The sequence below is a fragment of the Scyliorhinus canicula genome, chromosome 17 (assembly GCF_902713615.1).
Source record: "Scyliorhinus canicula chromosome 17, sScyCan1.1, whole genome shotgun sequence".
NCBI lineage: Eukaryota > Metazoa > Chordata > Chondrichthyes > Carcharhiniformes > Scyliorhinidae > Scyliorhinus > Scyliorhinus canicula.
Window position 1 is genome coordinate 88,872,667 of NC_052162.1, and position 27,446 is coordinate 88,900,112.

At 47.2% G+C, this 27,446-nt stretch overlaps 1 protein-coding gene across 6 annotated transcripts in view; it reads left to right on the top strand.

The window, feature by feature from the left end:
* si:ch211-26b3.4 (connector enhancer of kinase suppressor of ras 2) overlaps nucleotides 1–27,446 on the top strand; it is an 824,630-nt gene that overhangs the window by 592,713 nt on the left and 204,471 nt on the right. For all 6 annotated transcript variants that reach the window (XR_005457712.1, XR_005457711.1, XM_038775303.1 and 3 more), the window contains one exon: nucleotides 10,086–10,324. Coding sequence is in view for 4 of the 6 variants with exons in the window: in XM_038775303.1 (XP_038631231.1) it covers nucleotides 10,086–10,324 (239 nt within the window). In the remaining 2 variants the exon portion in view is untranslated. The remainder of the gene's footprint in view (nucleotides 1–10,085; nucleotides 10,325–27,446) is intronic.

Genomic DNA, 27,446 nt, shown 5'->3' on the forward strand with positions numbered 1-27,446 from the left:
TGTCGGGCACTGATAAATGGACTATTTATTGTAGGGCACTGTTTAAATTGACTCTGTTTACTGTAGAGAAATGTTTGTATAGACTGTTTACTGTAGGGTACTGTTTAAATTGACGGTTTACTGTAGAGAAATGTTTGTATAGACTGTTTACTGTAGGGTACTGTTTAAATTGACTCGGTTTACTGTAGGACATTGTTTGATTAGACTCTGGTTACTGGCTGGCATTGGTAAATAGACTCTGTTTACAGTTGGGCACGGTTTATATAGACACTTTACTGTAGAGCACTATTACTCTAGGGCACTATTTAAATAGACCCTGTTTTCTGTAGGGCACTTCAATATACTGTTTACTGTAAGGCACTGTTTAAATAAACTTTGTATACTGTAGGGCACTGTTTACTGTAGGTCGCAGTTTAAATAGCCTCTATTTACTGCAGGGCACTGTTAAATCAACCCTGTTTACAGTAGGGCACTGTTTAAATCGACCCTGTTTACTGCAGGGCACTGAAATAGATTCTGTTGTCTGTAGGCCACTATTTTTATAGACTCTATTTACTGTAGGGCACTGTTTAAATAGACTACTGTCGGGCACTGTTCATAGAGATTCTGTTTAGTGTAGGGCACTGTTGATATTGACACTACTGTAGAGCACTATTATACACACTCTGCTTACTGTTGGGCACTGTGAAATAGTTTCTGTTTACTGTAGGGCACTATTTAAATAGTCACTGTATACTGTCAGGCACTGTTAAATAGACTCTGTTTCTTGTCGGGCAGTGTTAAATAGACTATTTACTGCAGCACACTGTTTATATAGACTGTTTACTATGGGGCACTGTTTAAATTGACTTGGTTTACTGTAGGGAACTGTGTAATTAGACTATAGGGCATTGTTTATATAGACTGTTTACTATAGGGCACTGTTTATATAGACCCTTTTACTGCAGGGCACTGTGAAATAGATTCTGTTGTTTTAGGGCACTGTTTATATAGTCTCTATTTACTGCAGGGCGCTGTTTAAATCGACTGTTTACTGTAGGTCACTGTTCACATACACTGTTTACTGTAGGGCACTGTTTAAATAGACTTGGTTTACTTTGGGGCACCATTTAAATAGACTCTGTTTAGTGTAGGGCACTGTTTATATAGACACTGGGCGCAATTCTCCCATCGTGAGTCTAAGTGCCGACGCCGGAGTTTCACTCTGGCGTCGGAGCCTGCTCCCAGCCCCCTATTTTCCCCCGGGAGGCTAGGAGCGGCGTCACGTAATTTACATGCGCCGGGCCTTGCCGCACGTAAAAGCGGCGCCACGTAAATGACGCGGCTGGCGCCGCATAAATGATGTCACACAGGTTGGCGCCGGCCATGGTACTGCCGTGCCAATTGGGCCCCCAGATGCCCCAAACGGGCATCTGCCGCCCGTTTCACGACGGCAGCGAGCTGGTGTATTTGCTGCCGTGTTGAAACGGGCGTGAAGGCCCGGCCCATCGGCCCATCGGCCTCAGAGAATCGTCGCTCTCCGTAAAAAACGGCGAGCGGCGATTCATGGCATGGGTCGGACGTGGGGGGGAGGGGGGGGGAGAGAATAGCGGGAGGGTGTGAAAAATGTTGGGAGGGCCTCCCACTGTTCTCCCACCCAGCATGGGGGGCGGAGAATCGCGCCCTCTATTTTCTGCAGACCACGGTTTAAATACACTCTATTTACTGTAGGGCACTGTTTATATAAACCCTGTTCACTGCAGGGCACTGTTGAAATAGACCCTGTTTACTGTTAAATAAATTATGTTTGGCACTGTTTAAAAGACTGTTTACTGTAGAGCACAGTTTATGTAGACTTTGTATTCTACAGGGCACTGTATGGACCCTGTTTACTGTAGGGCACTGTCAAGTTGCTCTTTCCTGGAAGACACTGTTCATATAGACTGTTCACTGCAGGATGCTGTTTAAATAGACTCTGTTTTCTGTAGGGCACTGTTAAATAGGCTCTGTTTACTGTAGGACGCTGTTCATATAGACTCTGTTTACAGTTGAGCCCTATTATATAGACTCTGTTTACTGTAGGGCACTGTTGAATAGACTCCATACTGTAAGGCACTGTTTAAATAGACTGATAACTGCAGGCCTCTGTTTAAACAGACAGTATTTATTGTAGGACACTTATATAGTTTCTGTTTATTGTAGGACACTGTTTAAATGTACTGTTTACTGTCGAGCACTGTTTCAATATATTCAATTTACTTTTGGGCGCCGTTGAGTAGACTGTTTACTTTAGGGTACTGTTTATATAGCCCGTTTAAAGTAGGGTACTGTTTATGTAGACTTTTTAACTGTAGGGCACTGCTTATATAGACTCTGATGTGGAGATGCCGGCGTTGGACTGGGGTGAGCACAGTAAGAAGTCTTACAACACCAGGTTAAAGTCCAACAGGTTTGTTTCAAACACGAGCTTTCGGAGCACGGCTCCTTCTTCAGGTCTTCCACCTGAAGAAGGAGCCGTGCTCCGAAAGCTCGTGTTTGAAACAAACCTGTTGGACTTTAACCTGGTGTTGTAAGACTTCTTACTATATAGACTCTGTTTACTGTCAAACACTGGGAAATAGATTCTGTTTACTGTCAGGCACTGGGAAATAGATTCTGTTTACTGTAGGGCACTGTTTAAATAGACTGTTAACTGTAGGGCACTGTTTAAGTAGACTCTATTTATATTAGGTCAGTATTTAAATGAGCCCTAAATACTGTCTGTCATTGTTAAATAGACTGTTACTGTAGGGCACTATTTAAAGATGCTTTGTATACTATAGGGTACTGTTTACATAGACCCTGTTTACTGTAGGCCACTGTTTATATGTACTCTGTTTACTGTAGGGCACCGTTTAAATACAGTCGGTTTATTGTAGGGCACTGTTTATATAGACTCAGTTTACTGAAGGACACTGTTTATATAGGGTCTGTTTCCTGTAGGGCACCGTTTATATAGGTCATGATTACTGTAGGGCACTGTTTAAATAGACCCTTTTTACTGTATCGCACTATTATATAGTTTCTGTTTAAATAGACACTGTTTACTGTCAGGCACTGTTAAATAGACTCTGTATACTGTATGGCACTGTTTATATGGACTCTACTGTCGGAAGCTGTTTAGACTCTGTTTACTGTAGCGCACTGTTAAATAGATTCTGTTTACTGTAGGGCACTGTTTAAATATAGTTTGTATACTGTCGGGCACTGTTTACATAGACCCTGTTTATTGTAGGACACTGTTTAAATAGACTCTGTTTACTGTAGTGCCCTATTTAAATAGAACCTGTTTACTGTCGGGCACTGTTAAATAGATTTGGTTCACTAATTAAATAGACTGTTCATTAAATAGACTGTTTATTGTCAGGCTCTATTTACGGTAAAGCATTTTAAAATAGACCCTGGTTACTTTGGGGCACTGTTCAATAGACTCTGTTTACTGTTGGGCACTGTTTATATGGACTCTACTGTGGGACGCTGTTGAAATAGACTCTGTTTACTGTTGGGCACTGTTAAATAGACTTGGTAAATTGCAGGGCACTGTTTAAATAGACTGTTTATTGTCTGGCTCTGATTAAATAGACTCTATTTACTGTAAAGCACTTTTAAATACACCCTGTTTACTTTGGGCACTGTTCAATTGACTCTGTTTACTATTGGACACTTTTTATATGGACTCTACTATCGGGCGCTGTTTAAATAGACACTGTTTACTGTAAGGTAGTTTAAATAGACCCTGTTTACTGTAGGGCACTGTTAAATAGACTTGGTTTACTGTAGGGCACTGTTTAAATTGGCTGTTTACTGTAGTGCACTGTTTAAATAGACTGTTTACTGTAGGACACTGTTTATATAGACTCTGTTGACTGTAGGGGACTGTTTATATGGACTCTGTTCACTGTAGGGCCTTGACATTTGACATGGATCTGTTTACTATAGGGCGCTGATTAAATACACTCTGTTTACTGTGGGGAACAGTTGGGTTAGTAAATTTCCTGATGACACCAAGATTGGTAGAGTGCTGGCTAATTTGGAGGGCTGTTGTAGACTGTAAAGAGACATTGATAGGATGCAGAGCTGGGCTGAAAAGTGGAAGATGGAGTTTAATCCTGATAAGTGTGAGGTGATTCATTTTGATAGGACAAATTTGAATGCGGATTGCAGGGTTAACGGCAAGGTTCTGAAGAACGTGGAGGAGATCTCGGAGTTCATGGCCATGATTCTCCACTACCCGGCGGGGCGGGGGGGTGGGGGGGGTGGGCCCCGGCGGGATGGAATGGTGTGAAAAGATCTCCACACCTTTCAGGGCAAGCCCTAACCTTGAGCCCGCTCCAGAGTGGTTGGCACCCTGCCGGCCGGCGGGAAAGGCCTTTGGCGCCACGTCAGCCGGGGCCGAAGGGACTTTGCCAGCCGGTGGAAGGCCGCGCATGCGCCGGAGCGTCAGCGACTGCTGACGTCATCCCCACACATTCGCAGGGGAGGGGGGTCACGAACGCGTCCGCCATCGTGAGGATTATGGCAAACGCGGAAGGAAAACAGTACCCCCACGGCACAGGCTCGCCCGCCGATCAGTGGGCCCCAATCGTGGGCCAGGCCACTGTGGGGCGGGGCCAGATCGCCCCCCCCCCCCCCCCCCCCAGGACCCCGGAGCCCGTCCGCGCCACCTGGTCCCATCGGTAAGGAAGGAATTTTGATTCCCACCGGAGGGACTGCCCTGCCAGCGGCGGGATTTCAGCCCATCGCATGAGAATCACGGGGGGGGGGGGGGGGGGGCACGATTCCCGCCCCCGCCGAAGTCCGGAGACTTCGGGAGGTGGCGGGTTTCATGCCGCTTCCCGGCGATTCTTCGACCCAGCTGGGGGGTCGGAGAATCCAGCCCCATGTCCATAGATCTCTGAAAGTTGCCACCCAAGAGCCGTGAAGAAAGCCTATGCTGTGTTAGCATTTATTAACAGGGGCATTGAGTTTAAGAGCCATGAGGTTATGCTGCAACTGTACAAGACCTTGGTGAGACGACATTTTGAGTATTGTGGGCAGTCCTGGTCACCTTATTATAGGAAGGATGTGGAAGCATTGGAAAGGGTGCAAAGGATGCTGCCTGGATTGGAGGGTAGGTCTTATGAGGAACAGTTGAGGGAGATAGGGCTTTTCTCATTGGGGTGAAGGAGGATGAGAAGTGACTTAATTGAGGTGTTATAAGATGGTGAGAGGGATAGATAGAGTGGGCATTCAGCGACTTTCTCCTCGGGTGGATGTAGCTGTTACAATGAAATTAAATGAAATGGAAATCGCTTATTGTCACGAGTAGGGACATCGAACCGTGCTGCTGGCCTGCTAGGTCTGCTCTAAAAGCCAGCGATTTAGCCCAGTGAGCTAAACCAGTCTCGGGGTGCAGAGATAAAATGGGGCATAACAATAAGGTGGAAGATATAGGAAGTATGTCAGAGGTAGGGGCGGGATTCTTCGGAAGGGGCTTGGCGCCATACCAACCGGCGCCGAAGGGCCTCCGCCGGCTGGCATGAGTTGGCGCATGTGCGGGAGTCCCAGTGCATGCGCAGGCTGTTCATCTCCGCGTCGGCCATCGCGGACTGTTACAGTGGCCGATGCGGAGGAATAGAGTGCCCCCACGGCACAGGCCTACCCGCGGATCAGTAGGCCCTGAACACGGCCAGGCCACTGTGGGGGCACCTCCCTTGGCCAGAACCCCCCACCCCGAGGACCCCGGAGGCCGCCCGCGGAGCCGGGTCCTGCTGGTAAGTACCTACCTTATTTACGCCGGCAGGACCGGCCTAAAACGGATGGCCGCTTGGCCCATCGCGATCCGGAGAATTCAGGCATCCCCGGGGCCCATTGCGTCGCACCGGTCCTCGCCATTCTCCAAGGCGGGCGGCGCGATTCACATCAGGGGGATTTTTGGGGGGCCGGAGGGGGCGGGATTCACGCCAACCACCGGCAATTCTCCGACCCGGCGGGAGAGTCGGAGAATCCCGCCCAGGCTCTTTACTCAGAGAGTGGTTGGAGCGTGGAACGCACTCCCAGCTATGGTAGTGGAGTCGGACACTTTAGGAACTTTCAAGCGGTTATTGGATAGGCATATGGAGTGCACTAGAATGATTGGGAGTAGGTTGATTTGATCTTAGTTTCAGACTAGTTTGGCACAACATCGTGGGCCGAAGGGCCTGTACTGTGCTGTACAGTTCTATGTTCGATATAGACTTTACTGTTGAGTACTATTATTCAATTCTGTTTACTGTCGGGCACTATTGATATCGAGTCTGTTTCTTGTTGAGCACTTTTTATATAGATTCTGTTTACTGTAGCGCACTGTTTAAATATATCCACGGCGTCCTGGAGCATCTCCAGCTCTGCATCCTGGAACCACGGCGCTGCTCTCATTCCAGCCATGCTAGCTGCGACATTGTGTGTGGGAGGGGGCGACGAATCACTTAAGTGTGGCTGCAACTGTGCGGCAATCACACACCTGGCGAATCCGACGCCATTTCTCTTGCAAACGGTGGCGTTTCACGTGATGACCGTGCTGGCCCCTTTAGAGTTAGTGAATCTTTGCACCTGTCACGCTGTTTTTGCCATCGTAAAAGTCCACACTTTTCATGATGGCGTCAGCAATTAGTCTCAGAAACAGAGAATCCAACCCCATGTTTACTGTAGGGCACTGTTTATATATGGGCTGGTTTAGCATGGGCTGGTTTAGCACAGGGCTAAATCGCTGGCTTTTAAAGCAGACCAAGGCAGGCCAGCAGCGCAAGTTCAATTCCCGTTCCAGCCGTTTTCACAGTAATTTCATTTGAAGCCTACTTGTGCCAATAAGCGATTTTCATTCATTTAATTTCATATGGACTCTGTTTACTGTAGGGCACTGTTTGAATAAACTCTAGGGACCGTATATTGAAATGGCCAGCTGCTGGGTCTCCTGGAGCAGCTTCTGCTTGTGCAGCCTCGGTGCATCCCCCAGGGCTGTGGTGACTAGTCGTCTTCTTGGGCGACCGGGCCTGGATTAATCCATCTGTTGCTTAGGTGTCCCAGATAGCATGGTGCCACCCTGTTCTGCCCGCTGCCCATCAGATGCACCATGGACTGGAGGGGGGGAATTCCAAGGCCTTGCCGGAGTCTCCGGCATGGACCCTGTCACTTCCTCCTCCCTCGGGGTGCAGAGACCCCTGGGCTACTCCTTGGGACTGGGCTGCGAATGGAGCTATCCCCTGAGGCTCCCCTGCCACCTGGCGCTGCCAGTCCTGGAGGCCAGCACCCATCTCAACCAGGGTCTCAATGCTCGGGTGCATGGAGCACAGAAGTGGCCCACCTCCCTTTGAATCTGTGCCACATCACATCACCCTGTGACTGTGCCACCAACCTCTGGGTCTTTGCCACATCAGCCAGCACATGGGCAATACCACTGACACCCTCAGCCATGATCCGGAGTGTGACTGGGCCACGCTCTGGAGCACTGCTGCAATGTCCAGGTGGCCCTGGTACATGCGCTGCCTGTGACAGAGCAGCCCTGTCCCGTGCCTTGGCCACTGACCACACAGAGTGACCCAGGGCTTGGACATCTTGACCCATGACAGATACCTTCATCCACAAAGCCTCCACGCGGATGCTGGCCTGGGTGGCACGCATGGGTGGCACCACCTTCCACCCCTGCAGATGGTTGGACTCGTCCAACTGCACCTGCAGGCACTGGATGGTTGCTGACACCCCGTCATGCAGTCCCTGGCTCTGTAACTGCATCTCCACTATCGGATTCGCCAGTGATTGCCTTGTCCAGAAGCCAAAAATCCATCTGGATGGCAGCTCGTCCCTGCGGTCACCCTCTGATTCCTGCACCAAATTGTTGCCCTGGAGCCTCTTCACTAAAGTGCCCACCTCGAGTGTTGGAGACAGCTGTGTCGGGAAGTCAGTGTCGTTCACTGACTTGTGCTCCGAGTTGTCTGCGGCTGCAGCTTGAGTGCTCCCATTGCTGTCCATGTCCTCTTCTTGCTGCTATCAGCTTGGGGTTGGGGTCGGGGGTGGGGGACACTAGAGGGGGTCTCGCCAAGAGATCCTGCAAGACACAAGACATGACGCATGATTGAATCGCAGGTTGGGTTGACGGGTGGTGGTGGAGGGGGGGGTGTAATGACTTAGACCAGGCCTCTGAGATTGCCCAATTGGAATATGAGTTCCTTGATTAGTGGACCAATCAGGAACCCCTTTCTCCACATATAATAGGGAGCGTCAGATCCTCTGCACTCCCAGTGGAGACAGCAAGCTGAATGCACTTGGTCGTACTACTGTTGCTTTTGTTAATAAAAAGGATTCTGGTGAAGGGACGTCTGCCTCTGTGGACATATTACAGGGGAGGTGAGGGGATGGCGGTGGAGGGGGCAGTGTGGGAGATGATGTGAGTGTAGGGGGGGGTGAAGCGTTTGGTGGTGGGTGTGGGTGTGGGGCGACACATGCCATGGGGAACCGCAACTCAGCGAGGTCTCACTTGCTTGCCCAATACTGATTTCTCCTCGGTGACCGCCCACTCCCCAGGCCCACCAATCACGTCCAGTGCCCGCTGATCTGCTGCAGTGAGTGGGTACAGGTCTGGCAGTCCCCTTACACTTTTCTCCCTCTCTCGGCGGTTGTGCGCTGCCTTCTCCTGGGGAGGGAGGAGTCAAAACGCACAGTGTTAGACAGTCGGACGCCTGCAGCAACCACCACCAATTCAGTCCCAGCGGCAACACTTTGTGTGGGATTCTCCGACCCCCCTGCTGGCTGCCGTTTTCTCCGGCGTCGGTTTTTGGGCAGAGGTGGGGTTTACGCCACGCCGGTCGGGGACCATTGGCAGCAGCTCCGCCGGCAATTCTCCGGGCCCCGATGGGCCGAGCGGCCGTCAGTTCCTGACCAGTCCCGCCGTCGTGAAATGGATATGGTCCCACACGGCGGAACGTGGCTGGTAGGCCATCTAGTGGAGTCCTCGGGGGCAGCTCGGGGGGGGGGGGGGGATCGGCCCCGGGTGGGGGGGGGCCCATGGTGGCCTGTCCCGCGATCGGGCCCACCGACTGTACACCGGACTGTACCCTGGGGGCACTCCTTCCTTCCGCGCCGGCCTCTGTAGGGCTCCGCCATGGCTGGTGCAGTGAAGACCCCCCCCTGCACATGCGCAGGAACACGCCAGCCGGTCTGCGCATGCGCAGAACCACGCCGGCAGTTCTGAGCTTGCGCTAACTCGCGCCAACCCTTCGGCGCCGGTTGGGGTCATGGCAACTTCTCCGACACCGGCCTAGCCTCCGGAAGTCCAAAGGATTCCGCAATTTCCGGTTGGCCCGATGCCGGAGTGGTTTGCGCCATTCTTGGCACTAGCGTCGGGCCATCCCGCCAATTGCGGGAGAATCCCGCCCTTAGTTTCTGACACGGAGATTTCCTCCATTTATGTGATACCCCCAGAATGCCTTCATGTTCGTATTTTGCATGGTTTGAACTGACTGAGGCCTCCACCTCTCGAGTCTGCAGGCATCTACAGCCAACAGAGGCATATCCCTGCGCCACTTTTGAACGGTCCGGAAATTTCATGAGGGTGAACATTTCTTTGTTAATCTGGAAACAAACACAGTTTTTAAAATTATTTAATATTTTCTTCTTGTGGCTGATTTGTTTTCAATTCTTGTCTACAGTATCATTAAAGTGCTGCCTAAGGTCGCACATTTTCAAGTTACCACACGATCAGAGTACAGGAAATGGTTATAAAACTGAGGCTGTAACTGGCGTATGCCATACCTGAACCACAGTCTGCTTTCTCGTGAACAACTTGACAAGGTTTAAAGCTGCAGTTGACTTCTTGGAGGAGACTTTCGCAAGTGTCTCCAAAATAACTTTGTTTTTTTTGTTGTTGCAATGGAATGTTTCTTGATTGGATGGCGTCTAACGTGGCTCAGAGCAGAGCAGTTGTGGGTTGTGTTGCGGTTGCCTCAACCTTTAAAGGAAGTGATGCTTCAATTTAGAGTTTTACAAGCTTGTGCATTCCGTTGCATTTGCAAATGAACTTAACCCCGTTCTGATTCTATTCTCATTCGATGCAGAAGACTCGCTTCTCCGATATCTGAGCGATGATAAAATTCTGATCATTCAAGAGGAGCCTATGACGCAGAGGGACGGCAAGAGAGACACGGCCAGGAGCGCGAGAAGGAGGAAGAACCCAGGAAGCCCCAACTACCCTATTAGTCCCTCGGTGTTGACAGCCCCTGTGAGACTCGACCCCACTTCTCAGGATATCTTGAATTTTCCATTGCCTGAAAGCAACACGGTGCCTCTGTATCACGTAAGTCATTACGCACCATTGCTTGGCTTTAGTATTCATTTCAGTTATCCAGCTATTCTGTTGCCCAGGCTCAAGTCTGGCATATGTGTTGCGTTTTTGATTAATTACGCCGAGCAAAATATGGGCGACCCTTGCATTTGGACATATGTTTTGAAGTAGAATTAATGTACAGTCCCCACTTCAAAGTGAGAAGGTAGATTTAACAGCAGTGGATGGTGACTGCCCTTGTGCCTACTGATTGCTATTTGGCATCCTTAAGTCCGAAATTAGTTGAATCTGTGGCACTTTTACATTTTCAGTCCTTCCCAAGTGTCCCAAAGGAGTGAGTACCAGGTCCCAGTCTAATTTCCAGCAGCAAGGTTGGCCAAATATGAGTTAATTTCCATTCTGACTAAACCATCACCAGATTATCACTGACATTAGTCAGCAGTGACCAGTGTCATGGGTGTGAAATGCATCGAAACAGATTTTAAGTGAGGTACTCGTGGGTTTAAATGGGTCAACTCCTCCATTGAAAGACGAGGTGAGCTGTATGAATGTTAACATCACGAACAGTAACCCCTAGTCTCTACTTTATTCTGGCAGAGGTCTGAGATAAAATCTGTCCACGATTCAAACACGAGGTTAACATGGCTGCTTGTCAGTGTAAGAAAACTGGCAGGGCATTGATCAACTCCATATTATACAGTGACTTAAGGACCTCTGGCAGGGTGTTACATGGCTACAGCACAATCGAAACAATTCTGAGATGTCGAACTCTAAATGGTTTGTGCATTTGTCGGCAGCCTGAGATTTTGATGTCACTTGGCACAGAATTTTATTTTGGATGAAGTATGGTTATTTTTCGTGGTTCTGTTTTGTGCAATTTCAGGGATCAATATTTAACCTCAAACAAAAGCTAAACCAGATAATTTGGTCCTTTATCTCACTATGGTTTGTGGGGTCTCACAATGTATCTGCACCTGTGCTCCAATAACAGAATCATGTAATGATACAACACAGAAGGAGACCATTCAGCCCATCATGCCTCTGAAAGAGCTACCTGGTCAATCTCAATCCTCCATGCTTTTCCTAGAGCCCTGCGTTCTTTTTTTCTTTCCAGGTATTTATCCAGTTGCTTTTTGGATGTTACAGTTGAATCTGCTTCCACCTCTCTTTCAGGCAATGTTTTCCAAATAATTGCAACTCACTGAATAAAAAAAAAAGTTACCTCTTGCCAATTACCCTAAACCTGTGTTCTCAGGCTACCAACTCTTCTGCTGCTGGAACCAATTTCTCCTTTTTTAGTCGATCAAATCTCTAGCAATCCGTGCTCCAGGGAGAGTAACTCCGGTTTCTCTGTTCTCCCCAGGTAACTGAAGTCCCTCATCCCTGGTACCATTCTAGAAAATCTCTCAACACCTTCTTGCAAACCTTTGTATCCTTACCATTAGGCAGAATTGTCCACATTACTGTTGTAGCGCAGTAGATAGCATTCCTGCCCCTGACCAGATGCTCCAGGACTTCATAACCATGCACGGTCAAGCAGGTTGAGTATCAATCCTTCCAATCATACCAATAGAGTGGAAGAGACTTTTGGGGCCAGATTCTCCGCTGTCGGGATTCTCTGTTTTGCCGGCAGCCCGAGGGTTTCTCGACGGCGTGGGGCTGCCAAAATTGGAAAACCCCATTGGCCGGCTGGTGAGATGGAGAATCCGGAGGCTTGCCGCACAGGACAGAGAATCCCGCCCCTGGTTTGCCAAGCTTGATGTGGAGCAGCGCCCCCTGGCGACATATGAATCAGGAGGAGACATCGGTCATTCTGCCCCTCGGGCCGACTATCATTCAATACGAACATGGCTCATCTGATGGTGGCCTCAACACCACTTTACTACCACGAGTGGCTGCAAGGCCTACTTCTCCCCCTAATTCTTCTGTTCATACTGAAACACTGGCATAATATTCTGTAGTGAACTAATGCAACATATTTATTTACAACCTGTGTCATGTCCTCTTTTTCCTCTGTTTGGTTACCCCCTGCCTTTGATAACCTTTTTGTTATCTATCTTCAAACAGAAAGATGAGTGAGTGCTACTTGAAAATAATAGGGATAGACTCATAAGGCTCTGGTGCTGCACAGAAATCATCTTCATGATGAATGTGGGTTTTAGAATTGGGGCTGATGAGTGTTGTTGGAGCTGCACTTACCCAGGCAAGTGGAGAGCAACCCAGACTTGTATCTACAAGATACAAAGCCTACAACAGTGACTCGCCAAAGCCTGTCCACCATCTACAAAACTTGCACCTTGTAGATGGTGGACCGGCTTTGCTGAGTCAAGGCAGTGAGGTTACTTGCTGCAGAATTCCCAGCTTCTGACCTGCCCTTGTGCTGCAAGTATTACAGCCCTCACTCTTATTTTGAAAAGCATTGGGACCTTATAAGATCACGTCATTTGAATTACTTGCTATTCGGGCAATATAATGGTAATCATAAAAAGATGTCCGTTATTATCTCACTGATAGCAGAGAGTAATTTTCTTTCCCTACCAGAGTAAGGAGAGTCGGTAGGAGTAAGCGCAGTTTGGAAATACTCCAACTCAAAAGTCCAGGCTCCTCCAGCCCTCACTCGTCATTAGTACAGCTCTGTGCTGAAGGTAGGGACTTTGTACAGCAACCTCTCTTTGTGTTGACTGTTGATATGGCGTGCAGACTAAAGCCCAAATGATTCCATCTGCCTCCTGCCAACACTGATCAGCACCTCTGCCTAGGCAGCAAAACCACAAAGGAGCTTATTTTTCATCTATTAAGTCCATTTTGGAAGATTATTTGTATTTTAACAAGGGCAGTCTGTTAAAACAGCAATTTAACCAGGTGTTCGGATTGCGTTCAAGCTGTGCCTACCATTCTTTCATGGCTTGTCCTTGCTGAATATCTGTGGAGTTAGTATTTTTGCAGCAGACCTCTCTGAGAGGAACAATGAGGCATGGCACTTGGAGCCATTTACTCAGCGGCTAAAATTATCAATTCTGTATCCGGAATAATTCTTATATTATTTTGAATGACAAGCTTGTCGAAAGCAGACGCTAAGAAGCAGAGCTCCAATTCTATTAGCTTCACATTGGAAAGTAAGAACTTGCTTTTAAGCTGTGTCTCTCACAACCACAGGATCATAGAATTTACAGTGCAGAAGGAGGCCATTCGGCCCATCGAGTCTGCACCGGCTCTTGGAAAGAGCACCCTACCCAAGGTCCACACCTCCACCCTATCCCCATATCCCAGTAACCCTACCCAACACAAAGGGCAATTTTGGTCACTAAGGGCAATTTTAGCATGGCCAATCCACCTAACCTGCACATCTTTGGACTGTGGGAGGAAACCGGAGCACCCGGAGGAAACCCACGCACACAGACAGTGACTCAAGCCGGGAATTACCTGGGACCCTGGAGCTGTGAAGCAATTGTGCTATCCACAATGCTACTGTGCTGCCCTAGGATGTCCAAAACCACTTTAAAACCAAGTTACTACTTTTGAAGTGCAGTTGCAATGTAGGAAATTCAGCAGCACATGGCAAAACCCCACACATAGCAATGGGGCGATGGCCAATATTAGGTTGCTCTTTTTGCGTTATCGTTTGCGTAATAAATGTTGTGCAGGACACCATGGGGAATCTTCTGCTGTTCTTCATGAAGTGCTTTGGCAGCTCTTGCATTCGCCTGTGAACATCATTTAACATCTCATTTAAATTTGTAATTCATTTGACCTGTGTTCTTTCTTTAACTCTGCACCTGATAATTAATTTATATAATATCTCCTTCAGGTTCATGTGCAATAACCCTTCAAAGTATACAGCCTGTTCATAACACCAAGCATGAATTTGGAGTGTGAATCTTCTAACCCAATTTTGACTTTGATTTATGACAATAATATTAAACTTTCATAATAAATCTTCACTCACTTGAATTCTCAAGTGGAAAAAGCCAATGTGAGAGCGAAGTTGGTGTGAGAAGTAACGACCATATGGTTTATTTTGTTTTTAAGAAATGTTATCAATTGCACTGGAAATAACAGGGTTTTTGAACCATTTATTTCGGGTCTTTTTACATTCAGTGCAATTTGGCCCCAAAACCTCAGTTAGAATACAATCTACGCCTCTACCTTGCATGATGTAAACTGAACATGATGTATTCAGACTTTGGCTATGGCTCAAAACCGCTATCAACAGTATAAAACATGTGGGGCGTGATTCTCCGCAAATGCGGAGAATCGTAAAGGCTGCCGTGGGACAGGCCGTGACCCACGGCAGCCTTCACGCCCACTTCCGGGGCTGATTCTCCCCCCCCCGGGCAGGGCTAGGAGCACAGCCCCGTGCGTCACGGCGGCGCGGCCTTGACGACGGTCGTCAAGGCCGCACGTCAAGCGTCACGCCGGCTGATGTGCAAATGACGTCAGCCGCGCATGCGCAGGTTGGACAACGCCAACACGCGCATGCGCAGTTGGCGTCTTTTCCCTTAGCCGCCCCGCAAGACGTGGCGGCTTGGTCTTGCGAGGCAGCGGAGGGAAAAGAGTGCGTCCGTTATGGACGCACGGCCCGCGATCGGTGGGCACCGATCGCGGGCCTATGCCCCCCTTGGCACGGCCGTGGCACTGCCGTGCCAATCGGGCCCCCAGATGCCCCAAACGGGGATCTGGCGCCCATTTCACGACGGCAGCGAGCAGGTGTGTTTGCTGCCTTGTTGAAACGGGCGTGAAGGCCCGGCCGCTCGGCCCATCGGCCTCGGAGAATCGCCGCACGCCGTAAAAAACGGCAAGCGGCGATTCGTGGAGTGGGTCGGGCGTGGGGGGGGAGAATAGCGGGAGAGCGTGAAAAATGTCGGGAGGCCCTCCCGCTATTCTCCCACCCGGCGTGGGGGGGCGGAGAATCGCGCCCGTGAAATTTAAAATCATATTTTAAAACCAGAGACAAGCAAATGGTTGAGTATTTTCAACCACTATGAGTGTATTTTATATATATGTATATGCACATACATGTACCTCCCGCCTCACAGAGTATCAGTTGCTCGTCCTAGCTCCGACACTACAATAATCATATTTATTGTCACAAGTTTAGAGATTTACCAAGATGTTGCCTGGTATGGAGGGAATATCTTATGAGGAAAGGCTGATGCACTTGAGGTTGTTTTCGTTAGAGATAAGAAGGTTAAGAGGTGACTTAATAGAGGCATACAAAATGATCAGAGGGTTAGATAGGGTGGACAGTGAGAGCCTTCTCCCGCAGATGGAGGTGGCTAGCACGAGGGGACATAGCCTTAAATTGAGGGGTAATAGATATAGGACAGACGTCAGAGGTAGGTTTTTTACGCAAAGAGTGGTGAGGCCGTGGAATGCCCTACCTGCAACAGTAGTGAACTCGCCAACATTGAGGGCATTTAAAAGTTTATTGGATAAGCATATGGATGATAATGGCATAGTGTAGGTTAGATGGCCATTAGTTTTTTTCCATGTCGGTGCAACATCGTGGGCCGAAGGGCCTGTACTGCGCTGTATCGTTCTATGTTCTATGTTCTAAGTAGGCTTACATGAACACTGCAATGAAGTTACTGTGAAAAGCCCCTGGTCACCACATTCCGGCGCCTGTTCGGGTACAGAGAGGGAGAATTCAGAATGTCCAAATGACCTAATAGCACGTCTTTTGGGACTTGTAGGAGGAAACTGGAGTACCCTGAGGAAATCCACACAGATGCAGGGAGAACATGCAGACTCTCCACAGGCAGTGACCCAAGCCGGGAATCGAACCTGGGACCCTGGCGCTGTAAATCCATAGTGCTAACCACTATGCTACCGTGCTGCCCACAACATCAAAGGGCTTGTCCGGGTTTTGAACCACGGACCTCTCACTATTCGCAGTACCCAAGACCCAAAGCGAGAATCTTACCCCTAGACCTACGAGCCGGCTGTCACTTGGGACACCAGAGGCTTGCTGTGTGCTGTAATTTCTATGTACTGGTTTAGTGGGTAGACTTCCTGGCCATACAGGTTACCTGCTGTCAGGTAGTCCAAAAATAAAAATGAGCAGCAAACGTAATATTCAAACAGTAAAAGCCATAGCATGTTGATGTACTTTTAATTAACCAGCATCAGTGCTAGAAGGTTGTTCTACGCATCTTTCAAATTCCATGGGTTATATTCTAATTTAGGCCTAATGACAATGTGGATGGCCGAATGGTTCATTCCAGTGATGTTAAGCAAATTTCACAGGAATTAGAATCAGAGAATGATACGGCACAGAAGGTGGCCACTCAGCTCATTGTGCCTGTACTGAATTAATCTAATCTCCCTGCTGTTTCCCTGTAGTCCAGTACCCCTTTGGGTATTTATCCAATTCATCTTGGAGTATCATGAATGAATTTTCTTCCATCACTCTTTCAGGCAGTGCATTCCAGACTACAACTACGCGCTGTCTTAAACATATTCTTCATGCCCCTCTGATTATTTTGCCAGTCACCTTAAATCTGTGTCCTCGGGTTACCCGCCCCTGCCACTGGAAACAGTTCTCCCTATTTGCTCTATCAAGACCTTTGATGATTTTGAACACCTCGATCAAGACTCCTCTGAACCTTGACTTGCTGCAAGGGGACTCAAGCTTCTGCACATTGGCAGCACTCTTCTCTCCTGAAAACAGATGCATTTGTCATCACCCGTACCCTCTGCTTCCATGAGAATGTATCTTCTCTGACCCCTGATCAACTCTTCTTTTGACTCTCCATTTCCTATTCCTATTTACAAAGACATTTGAGTTCCTTTTTACATTAGTCACTAATCTATTCGCAGGCACTGTTTGTTCCTCTTACTTATCTTTTTTTTAGGTTCTTCTATATTTAGCCCAGTTTTTGACTGTAATTTCAACCACACATTTGTCATAAGCTCTTTTTGCTGACATTTTAAAGTATCTAGGCCCTTAATCATCCTGACAAAGCTAGTTGCGTCCATTCCTTCCTCCTCATGAGAATGTGTCTGCTCTATACCCAAATCGTTTCCTCTTTGCAAGCCTCTCTCCTTGTTCAGTTACTGTTTTGACTGCAAGTATCTGATTTCAGTCCCCGTTGATCAGCTCCTTTCCTAGCTCATTAGCTGAAGGAGTTAGCCCTCCTCCAAGCCAGGAAGTCGGTGGGACTGGAAGAACCTGCCGACAGCCAACAGCGAGCTATCTCCACTGCTGGAAAGCACATCATGGTGAGGGGGGCAAAAAATCCGTTGTACTGTTTTGTATTGTTCGATAAGTGAAGCCCTCCATTGTCGTTACTCTTTGGTTTTTTCCACCTTTCTGTAATTTGCCGCAAATTTCCTTCTCAATATATGGTACGCACTCAGTCAGAATGAAACCTGTAAAGAACATTTACATTTTAAAACTGAAATGATTTATCGCGCCGTGCAAGAAGCCATTCAGGAGGGACAAGATTAAATCTGCTGTCTTTCTACTCTCTGCGGACATTGCCAAGTGTGCAGTCGGGTTTCAGACTGATGAAAGCAGAGAAGACATCATCAGTCAAATCAGGCCATCCTTTTTTATTAATCGCATCAGTTGTAGGGCTGAAAATGACTGAGGAGAGGAAAGCCAGGAAAATGAATGTTGTGAATGAGTACTCTTGATAGCAGCATTACCCCTACATGCAGATCATTTCAAAATGGTAGAACAGGAGTGAGTTTCATTCTTTAAGGACCAGCAACTGAAAATTACATTATTGGAAAAACTGTAACCAAAACATGATTTCAACTACTTTTTTTTAAAAGTCGCAGATTACTGCTGTTAGTTATGTTTCTCCATCTTTAATTTCTCACTTTTTAAAAACGCAATCTCTTACGAATGTTTTGATTAATTGAAGCCTGCTAATGATATTCAAGTATATAATGTTTGTCAGCTCATATAGCAACCTGTAAACGAAAACGTGGATTTAAGGCCTGGAAATCGCCTGGCTCGCCACAACTACCTTGGGAAAGACTGACCTAAATGGCACAACTTTGTTCCAGGTGGGCGGGTGCAGGGTGGAGTTGGACACAGTTTCAGATCAGAGATGGCCACCGCCCCGGTGCCAAGGTGGGCTGGTGAAAAGGTGCAAGATCAAGCCGCCACATCTTGCGGGGCGGCTGAGGGGAAAGACGGCCACCGCGCATGCGCGGGTTCGAGCTGTCAGCCGTCGTGACGTCAGCCATGCACGCACGGGTTGGAACCGGCCAACCTGCGCATGCGCGGCTGACGTCACATAGGCGCCGCCGTCGCGTCACTCTCAGCGCGCCGCCCGGCGGCCGAGAGTTAAGGAGCACCGCTCCTAGCCTAGCCGGGAGGGGAGAATAGGGGGCGAGGAGCGGCCTCCGAGGCCATCGTGAAACTCGGCCGAGTTCACGACAGCCCTCCCGGTTTTTCCCGGGAGCGGAGAATCGCGCCCCTAGTACTGATTTTTTCAAGTAGGTCGTTTTTTTTCCATTTTTAAACGACAGGCTTTATAAATAACTTGATAGCTTGACAGTTCCACAGACCTTATCTGCTCTTCATGAGCATTTACATCTGCTCTTCAAAACTCATGTCTTATATAATTTAGTTTAAGGTTCGTTCTCCAACAAAAATGGGCTCTCTTTGAGCACCAAGTTCAAAGTACACTCCTGATTTTGTGTTATCCTCATGTTTGAGTCATGCCCTGTCCCCTTTTCTCTTACTGCGGAAAATGGGATCTGATGGAAAAGGAGGGGGGAAGATCTGGGTCACTGGCCCACCCACAAGTTTTAAAGGTTCCCAATATCTCCACGACTCGGTGAAAATCTAGGCATAAGTTTTCAATTGTAAAATTATTTTTTTTAAGTCTTCAGTTCACTAAAATGCTGAAGAGTTTGGCGTAAACTAATTTAGCTATGACTTATAAGCTTAGCGATAGTCAAAGAATCCTTATGGCACAGAAGGAGGCCATTCAGCCTACCACACCAAATTGATCGATGACTGCATCGGTGGGACCTTTTCTCATTTTAAGTGGCTGATGTCTCAGTTCAGAGACTGCCATGCGAACTATTAAGCATTCATCTACGAATATCACCAATGGTCATTCCTAAAATGAGGTAAGCACATTAAGAATGCACAACAGTAAAGTTCAGTGTGGATGATATTTAGTTAAGTGCTCTGCATGGCAATAATCCAGATTCGTGCCAAACATGGGATGTACGAGCAGTCATCAAAATATTTATCAGATATCATTTCCCTCTAAGTTTTTTTGCCAACTTTCTCTTCTCCTTCTGAGGTGCTGACTCAGGTTGGATGCAATTCCAATTATCCCTGACCACTTTAATCATAGAATCGTGAAAACATCCCATTCCGTCTGTCGGGATTATTCCACTGTTTTCTCCACATGAGTCACTTAATTCTGTCCAGTGTTCCTGCTGGTTTCCTGTAAGATTGAATATTCCTCCTTTCAAACAAATGATTCCTTTTATTAAAACACATTCTGGGCTCTGCTTCAACAGTGGTTTGTGTCAGAGGGAATTCCACATTCAAATAATCTTCTGTCAAGATTTATTTTTAACTTCCCTTTAATTCTTGTAACCATCTAAAATTTGTTCCACTGGAGCAAGCAAAGGAATAGTTACTGTAAGATTGAATATTGAAGATCACAATGGCTTCACAGTACCAGGGTCCCAGGTTCGATTCCGGCTTAGGTCACTGTCTGTGTGGAGTCTGCACATCCTCCCCGTGTGTGCGTGGGTTTCCTCCGGGTGCTCCGGTTTCCTCCCACAGTCCAAAGATGTGCAGGTTAGGTGAATTGGCCATGATAAATTGCCCTTAGTGTTGGGTTGGGTTATGGGGATAGGGTGGAGGTGTTGACCTTGGGTAGGGTGCTCTTTCCAAGAGCTGTTGCAGACTCAATGGGCCGAGTGGCCTCCTTCTGCACTGTAAATTCTATGATAATCACAATCAGGTTGCTTTCAGCCTCCTCAGATTCATTCAAAAAAAGGCCGCTTCCATCGCTCTCCATAACTGAAGTAGCTCGTACCAGGTGACACCTTAGCGAACCCACGCTGTGCCATTTAAGGTTAGAGCGAGGCAGTGTTGTAGTGGTATTGTCACAATACACTAATTGTTAAAATCTGGATGATGACAATGAAACGATTGTTGATGGTTGTAAAAACCTATTTGGTTCACTAATGTCCTTTAGGGAATGAAATCTGACCTTGTCTGGTGTACATGTGACTCCAGATCCACAGCAGTATGGTTGACTCTTAAATGCGCTCTGAGATGGCAAGTTCAAGGGTGATGAGGGAAGGGCAATAAATGCTGGCCTAGCCAGTGATGCCTACGTCCCATGAATGTATTAATAAAAAGGTTTTAGGAGCTCAGTATGTCCCAACATACCACTATCCTGCTGCGCCTGGCTGACTCTCTTCTTTAATTCTACTCACTTTCTCCAAATTAAAGGCATTTCTATGGATAGCCACAATGGTCCTGGTTACGCCAGCCTTTTTGTCGGATATGTGAAACACTCTTTGTTGCAACCCTACTCAGGGTTTCTCACCCATTTCTTTATCCGGCAATTTGATGACTATTGGGGCCAGTTCCTGTTTTCACCCTGCACTGGAAGATTTCATCAACTTTGATTCAAATCACCCTTCTGTTGCTTTTACATGGCAAATCTTCAACTCCTCCATCACTATTTCTGGGGATACCTGTCGACCAATATTTACTGTAACTTAATATTTACAATATTCACTGTAGGTCCACTTACACATCCATCTTGATTGCAATTCCTCATACCCGGAATCCTATAATGACTGTTCCATTCTGGCAGTTTCTTGGTCTCCATTGCAACTGTTACGATAATGCGTCAAAGTGGTTAGCACTGCTGCCTCGCAGCTCCAGGGACCTGGGTTCAATTCCGGCCTTGGGTGACTGTGTGTGTGGAGTTTACACTTTCTCCCTGTAACAGCATGGGCTTCCTCCAGGTGCTCCAGTTTCCTCCCACAATCCAAAGATGTGCAGGTTAGGTGGCTTGTCCATGCTAAATTGCCCCTTAGTGTCTACAAGATTAGGTTGGGTTACTGGGTTGCAGGGATAGGGTCGTGGCATGGGCTTACTTAGGGTCTCTTTCTAAGGACCGGTGCAGACTCAATGGGCCGAATGGCCTCCTTCTGCACAGTAGATTCCATGATTCCTTTCATACCATGTTTCTGGTATGCTCTGCTTTTTGCTTAACCGACTCTGCCCAGTGTGGTTTACAGGGCACTCAACCATGTCTATTCCATTTCACACACTTCTGCTCTTATCTCGTCCTCCAGAACATTGATAGGCCTCCTCGAGTTCTCGCCCTCTGCCCCGCCAATCTCATTATTCAACAGATCACCATTTCTCCCACCTCCATTGTGAAGCCAACACCAAATATGATTTTGTTCTCCCCTCCACTTTCAGTATTCCGAAGGGACCATTTCATCCACGACACCCTGGTACATTCCTCAATCCCCCAACACCATCACCTCACTTTCCTATGACAGGATATGAACATAAGAACATAAGAACATAAGAACTAGGAGCAGGAGTAGGCCATCTGGCCCCTCGAGCCTGCTCCGCCATTCAATGAGATCATGGCTGATCTTTTGTGGACTCAGCTCCACTTTCCGGCCCGAACACCATAACCCTTAATCCCTTTATTCTTCAAAAAACTATCTATCTTTACCTTAAAAACATGTAATGAAGGAGCCTCAACTGCTTCACTGGGCAAGGAATTCCATAGATTCACAACCCTTTGGGTGAAGAAATTCCTCCTAAACTCAGTCCTAAATCTACTTCCCTTTATTTTGAGGCTATGCCCCAAGTTCTGCTTTCATCCGCCAGTGGAAAAAACCTGCCCGCATCTATCCTATCTATTCCCTTCATAATTTTAAATGTTTCTATAAGATCCCCCCTCATCCTTCTAAATTCCAACGAGTACAGTCCCAGTCTACTCAACCTCTCCTCATAATCCAACCCCTTCAGCTCTGGGATTAACCTAGTGAATCTCCTCTGCACACCCTCCAGCGCCAGTACGTCCTTTCTCAAGTAAGGAGACCAAAACTGAACACAATACTCCAGGTGTGGCCGCACTAACACCTTATACAATTGCAACATAACCTCCCTAGTCTTAAACTCCATCCCTCTAGCAATGAAGGACAAAATTCCATTTGCCTTCTTAATCACCTGTTGCACTTGTAAACCAACCTTCTGTGACTCATGCACTAGCACACCCAAGTCTCTCTGAACAGCGGCATGCTTTAATATTTTATCGTTTAAATAATAATCCCGTTTGCTGTTATTCCTACCAAAATGGATAACCTCACATTTGTCAACATTGTATTCCATCTGCCAGACCCGAGCCCATTCACTTAACCTATCCAAATCCCTCTGCAGACTTCCAGTATCCTCTGCACTTTTCGCTTTACCACTCATCTTAGTGTCATCTGCAAACTTGGACACATTGCCCTTGGTCCCCAACTCCAAATCATCAATGTAAATTGTGAACAATTGTGGGCCCAACACGGATCCCTGAGGGACACCACTAGCTACTGATTGCCAACCAGAGAAACACCCATTTATCCCAACTCTTTGCTTTCTATTAATTAACCAATCCTCTATCCATGCTACTACTTTACCCTTAATGCCATGCATCTTTATCTTATGCAGCAACCTTTTGTGTGGCACCTTGTCAAAGGCTTTCTGGAAATCCAGATATACCACATCCATCGGCTCCCCGTTATCTACTGCACTGGTAATGTCCTCAAAAAATTCCACTAAATTAGTTAGGCACGACCTGCCTTTTACGAACCCATGCTACGTCTGCCCAATGGGACAAATTCTATCCAGATGCCTCGCAATTTCTTCCTTGATGATAGATTCCAGCATCTTCCCTATTACCGAAGTTAAACTCACTGGCCTATAATTTCCTGCTTTCTGCCTACCTCCTTTTTTAAACAGTGGCGTCACGTTTGCTAATTTCCAATCCACCGGGACCACCCCAGAGTCTAGTGAATTTCGGTAAATTATCACTAGTGCATCTGCAATTTCCCTAGCCATCTCTTTTAGCACTCTGGGATGCATTCCATCAGGGCCAGGAGACTTGTCTACCTTTAGCCCCATTAGCTTGCCCATCACTCCCTCCTTAGTGATAACAATCGTCTCAAGGTCCTCACCTGTCATAGCCTCATTTCTATCAGTCACTGGCATGTTATTTGTGTCTTCCACTGTGAAGACCGACCCAAAAAAACCTGTTCAGTTCCTCAGCCATTTCCTCATTTCCCATTATTAAAACTCCCTTCTCATCCTCTAAAGGACCAATATTTACCTTAGCCACTCTTTTTGTCTTATATATTTGTAAAAACTTTTACTGTCTGTTTTTATATTCTGAGCAAGTTTACTCTCATACTCTATCTTACTCTTCTTTATAGCTTTTTTAGTAGCTTTCTGTTGCCCCCTAAAGATTTCCCAGTCCTCTAATCTCCCAGCAATCTTTGCCACTTTATATGCTTTTTCCTTCAATTTGATACTCTCCCTTATTTCCTTAGATATCCACGGTCGATTTTCCCTCTTTCTTCCGTCCTTCCTTTTTGTTGGTATAAACCTTTGCTGAGCACTGTGAAAAATCGCTTGGAAGGTTCTCCACTGTTCCTCAACTGTTCCACCATAAAGTCTTAGCTCCCAGTCTACCTTGGCTAGTTCTTCTCTCATCCCCTTGTAATCTCCTTTGTTTAAACACAAAACACTAGTATTTGATTTTACTTTCTCACCCTCCATCTGTATTTTAAATTCCACCATATTGTGATCGCTCCTTCTGAGAGGATCCCTAACTATGAGATCATGAATCAATCCTGTCTCATTACACAGGACAAGATCTAGGACCGCTTGTTCCCTCGTAGGTTCCATTACATACTGTTCTAGGAAACTATCGCGGATACATTCTATAAACTCCTCCTCACGGTTGCCTTGACCGACCTGGTTAAACCAATCGACATGTAGATTAAAATCCCCCATGATAACTGCTGTACCATTTCTACATGCATCAGTTATTTCTTTGTTTATTGCCTGCCCCACCATCTCGTTACTATTTGGTGGCCGATAGACTACTCCTATCAGTGACTTTTTCGCCTTACTATTCCTGATTTCCACCCAAATGGATTCAACCTTATCCTCCATAGCACCGATGTCATCCCTTACTATTGCCCGGATGTCATCCTTAAATAACAGAGCAACACCACCTCCCTTACCATCCACTCTGTCCTTCCGAATAGTTTGATACCCTCGGATATTTAACTCCCAGTCGTGACCATCCTTTAACCATGTTTCAGTAATGGCCACTAAATCATAGTCCTTCACGATGATTTGTGCCACCAACTCATTTACTTTATTCCGAATACTACGAGCATTCAGGTAAAGTACACTTATGTTGGTTTTTTTACCTCTGTTTTGAATCTTAACATCTCTAGTTTTATTCCTTTTGTTATTACTGGGCCTATTCACTGTGCTCCCCTCAGTCACTGTACCTTGTACTGTCGCCCTTATGGATTTCTGACTATGTCTTCTCTGCCTTGCACTTTTCCCCTTACTTCCTTTCGTTTCTGTCCCTGTTTTACTACCTTCCAACTTCCAGCATTGGTTCCCATCCCCCTGCCACATTAGTTTAAACCCTCCCCAACAGCTCTAGAATCTAGAAAACACCCCCCCTAGGACATCGGTTCCAGTCCTGCCCAAGTGCAGACCGTCCGGTTTGTACTGGTCCCACCTCCCCCAGAACCGGTCCCAATGCCCCAGGAATTTGAATCCCTCCCTCTTGCACCATCTCTCGAGCCACGCATTCATCCTATCTATCCTGACATTCCTACTCTGACTAGCTCGTGGCACTGGTAGCAATCCTGAGATTATTACCTTTGAGGTCCTACTTTTTAGTTTAACTCCTAACTCCCTGAATTCCGCTTGTAGGACCTCATCCCGTTTTTTACCTATATCGTTGGTGCCTATGTGCACCACGACAGCTGGCTGTTCACCCTCCCCCCCTAGAATGTCCTGCAGCCGCTCCGAGACATCCTTGACCCTTGCACCAGGGAGGCAACATACCATCCTGGAGTCTCGATTGCGTCCACAGAACCGCCTGTCTATTCCCCTTACGATCGAGTCCCCTATCACTATAGCCCTGCCATTTTTCTTCCTGCCCGTGAACCTGGCTGCTGCTGCCTTCCCCTGGTGAGCCATCTCCCCCAACAGTACCCAAAGTGGTATATCTGTTTTGCAGGGAGATGACCGCAGGGGACACCTGCACTGCCTTCCTACTCTTGCTCTTTCTTTTGGTCACCCATTTTCTATCTCCCTCAGTAACCTTCACCTGCGGTGTGACCAACTCGCTAAACGTGCTATCCACGACCTCCTCAGCATCGCGGATGCTCCAAAGTGAGTCCATCCGCAGCTCCAGAGCCGTCAAGCGGTCTAACAAGAGCTGCAACTGAACACACTTCTTGCACGTGAAGGAGCCAGGGACAGTGGACGTGTCCCTGAGCTTCCACATCGCACACGAGGAGCATGACACGGGTCTGGGATCTCCTGCCATGTCTTATGAAGCAACACCTGCTCTTTTACCTCCTCTCTATTCACTGTCCAAGGCCCCAAGCACTCCTTCCAGGTGAAACGATGATTTACAAGTACTTCTTTCTAGTTAGTATCCTATATTTGCTGCTCACAATGTGGCACCCTTTACTTTCAGAAGACTTAATGCAGGTTGGGTGACCACTTTCATAGAATCATAGGATCCCTGCAGTGCAAAAGGAGGCCATTCAGCCCTTCGAATCTGCACCGACCCTTTGAAAGTGCACTTAGCTAGGTCTACTCCCCCACCAATCCCGCCCTATCCCCATAACCCTGTAACCTAATCTACACATCCCTGGACAATAGGGGGAAAATTAGCATGGCCAATCCACCTAACCTGCACATTTTTGGACTGTGGGAGGAAACTGGAGTAGCCGGAGGAAATCCACGCAGACACTGGTTCAAACTTCACACAGTCACCCATGGTCAGAATTGAACTCTTATGCTTAAGGCAGCAGTGCTAACCACTGTGCCGCCATTTGCTGAACACCTCAATTTAGTTCACGGGGGTGTCATTTTAATTCTCCACCTTGCCTGCAGTGTTCCAGTGAAGCTTAAGCGCGAGGAACAGCACCTCCTCACCTTATGGCTGGGTTCTTTAAGCCTTCGAGATTGAATATTAAGTTCAACAATTTTAGATCATGGTCTCTGCTCCTTTTTATTTGTTGCTTTTGTCTTTTTTGTTCCTTTTCTCTCCTTTTTTGGCTTTTAGAGGACAGCTAATTATGATTCTATGATTCACACCTCTACACGCATCTTTTCTTTATTTATCCTATTTATCCTCTCTTGCACCATGAAACCTTTTATCATCTGACTTCTCGTGCCCTCACAGACCTTCCCTATTGTTCTTCTTCCCAGTCTCACCCAATGTCAATTGAAACCTATCAAATCCCCAACTCTTCCAAGTTGTGATTTAGGGTCATTAAAGTGAAACAACCGCTATTTCTTTCACCACAGATACTGCCAGACCTGCTGAGTATTTCCAGCATGTCCTTCTTTTATTTCAGATTTGCAGCATACATAGTAGTTTGCTTTTGTGCTACTGCTTGATTAACGGGACTTTATTAACCAAGTTTCACCACTGGGGAACCGTGATTCCTGGGTGAATTAGCTGCAGGATACATTGTATCAAGTCCCCAAGGCTTCTTTTGCAACTCTTCCAAGTCTACAAATTCTCCAGAGCAGAAGATGTAGATCAACACCATCACCTGCAGGTTACCCACAGCATCCTGCTTTTGACATATATTGCTACTCCTTCCCTGTCATTGGGTCAATAGGTTGTGACTCCCTTCCTCACCATCTGGTGGGAGCACCACCACCTCATGAGAGCACGAAGGCCCACTACTATCTTATCATTGAATCATAGAATTTACAATGCAGAAGGAGGCCATTCGGCACATCGAGTCTGCATCGGCCCTTGGAAAGAGCACCCAACCTAAGCCCTCACCTAAACCCACACCTCCAACATATTCCAGTAACCCCACCTAACCTTTTTTGGACACTAAGGGC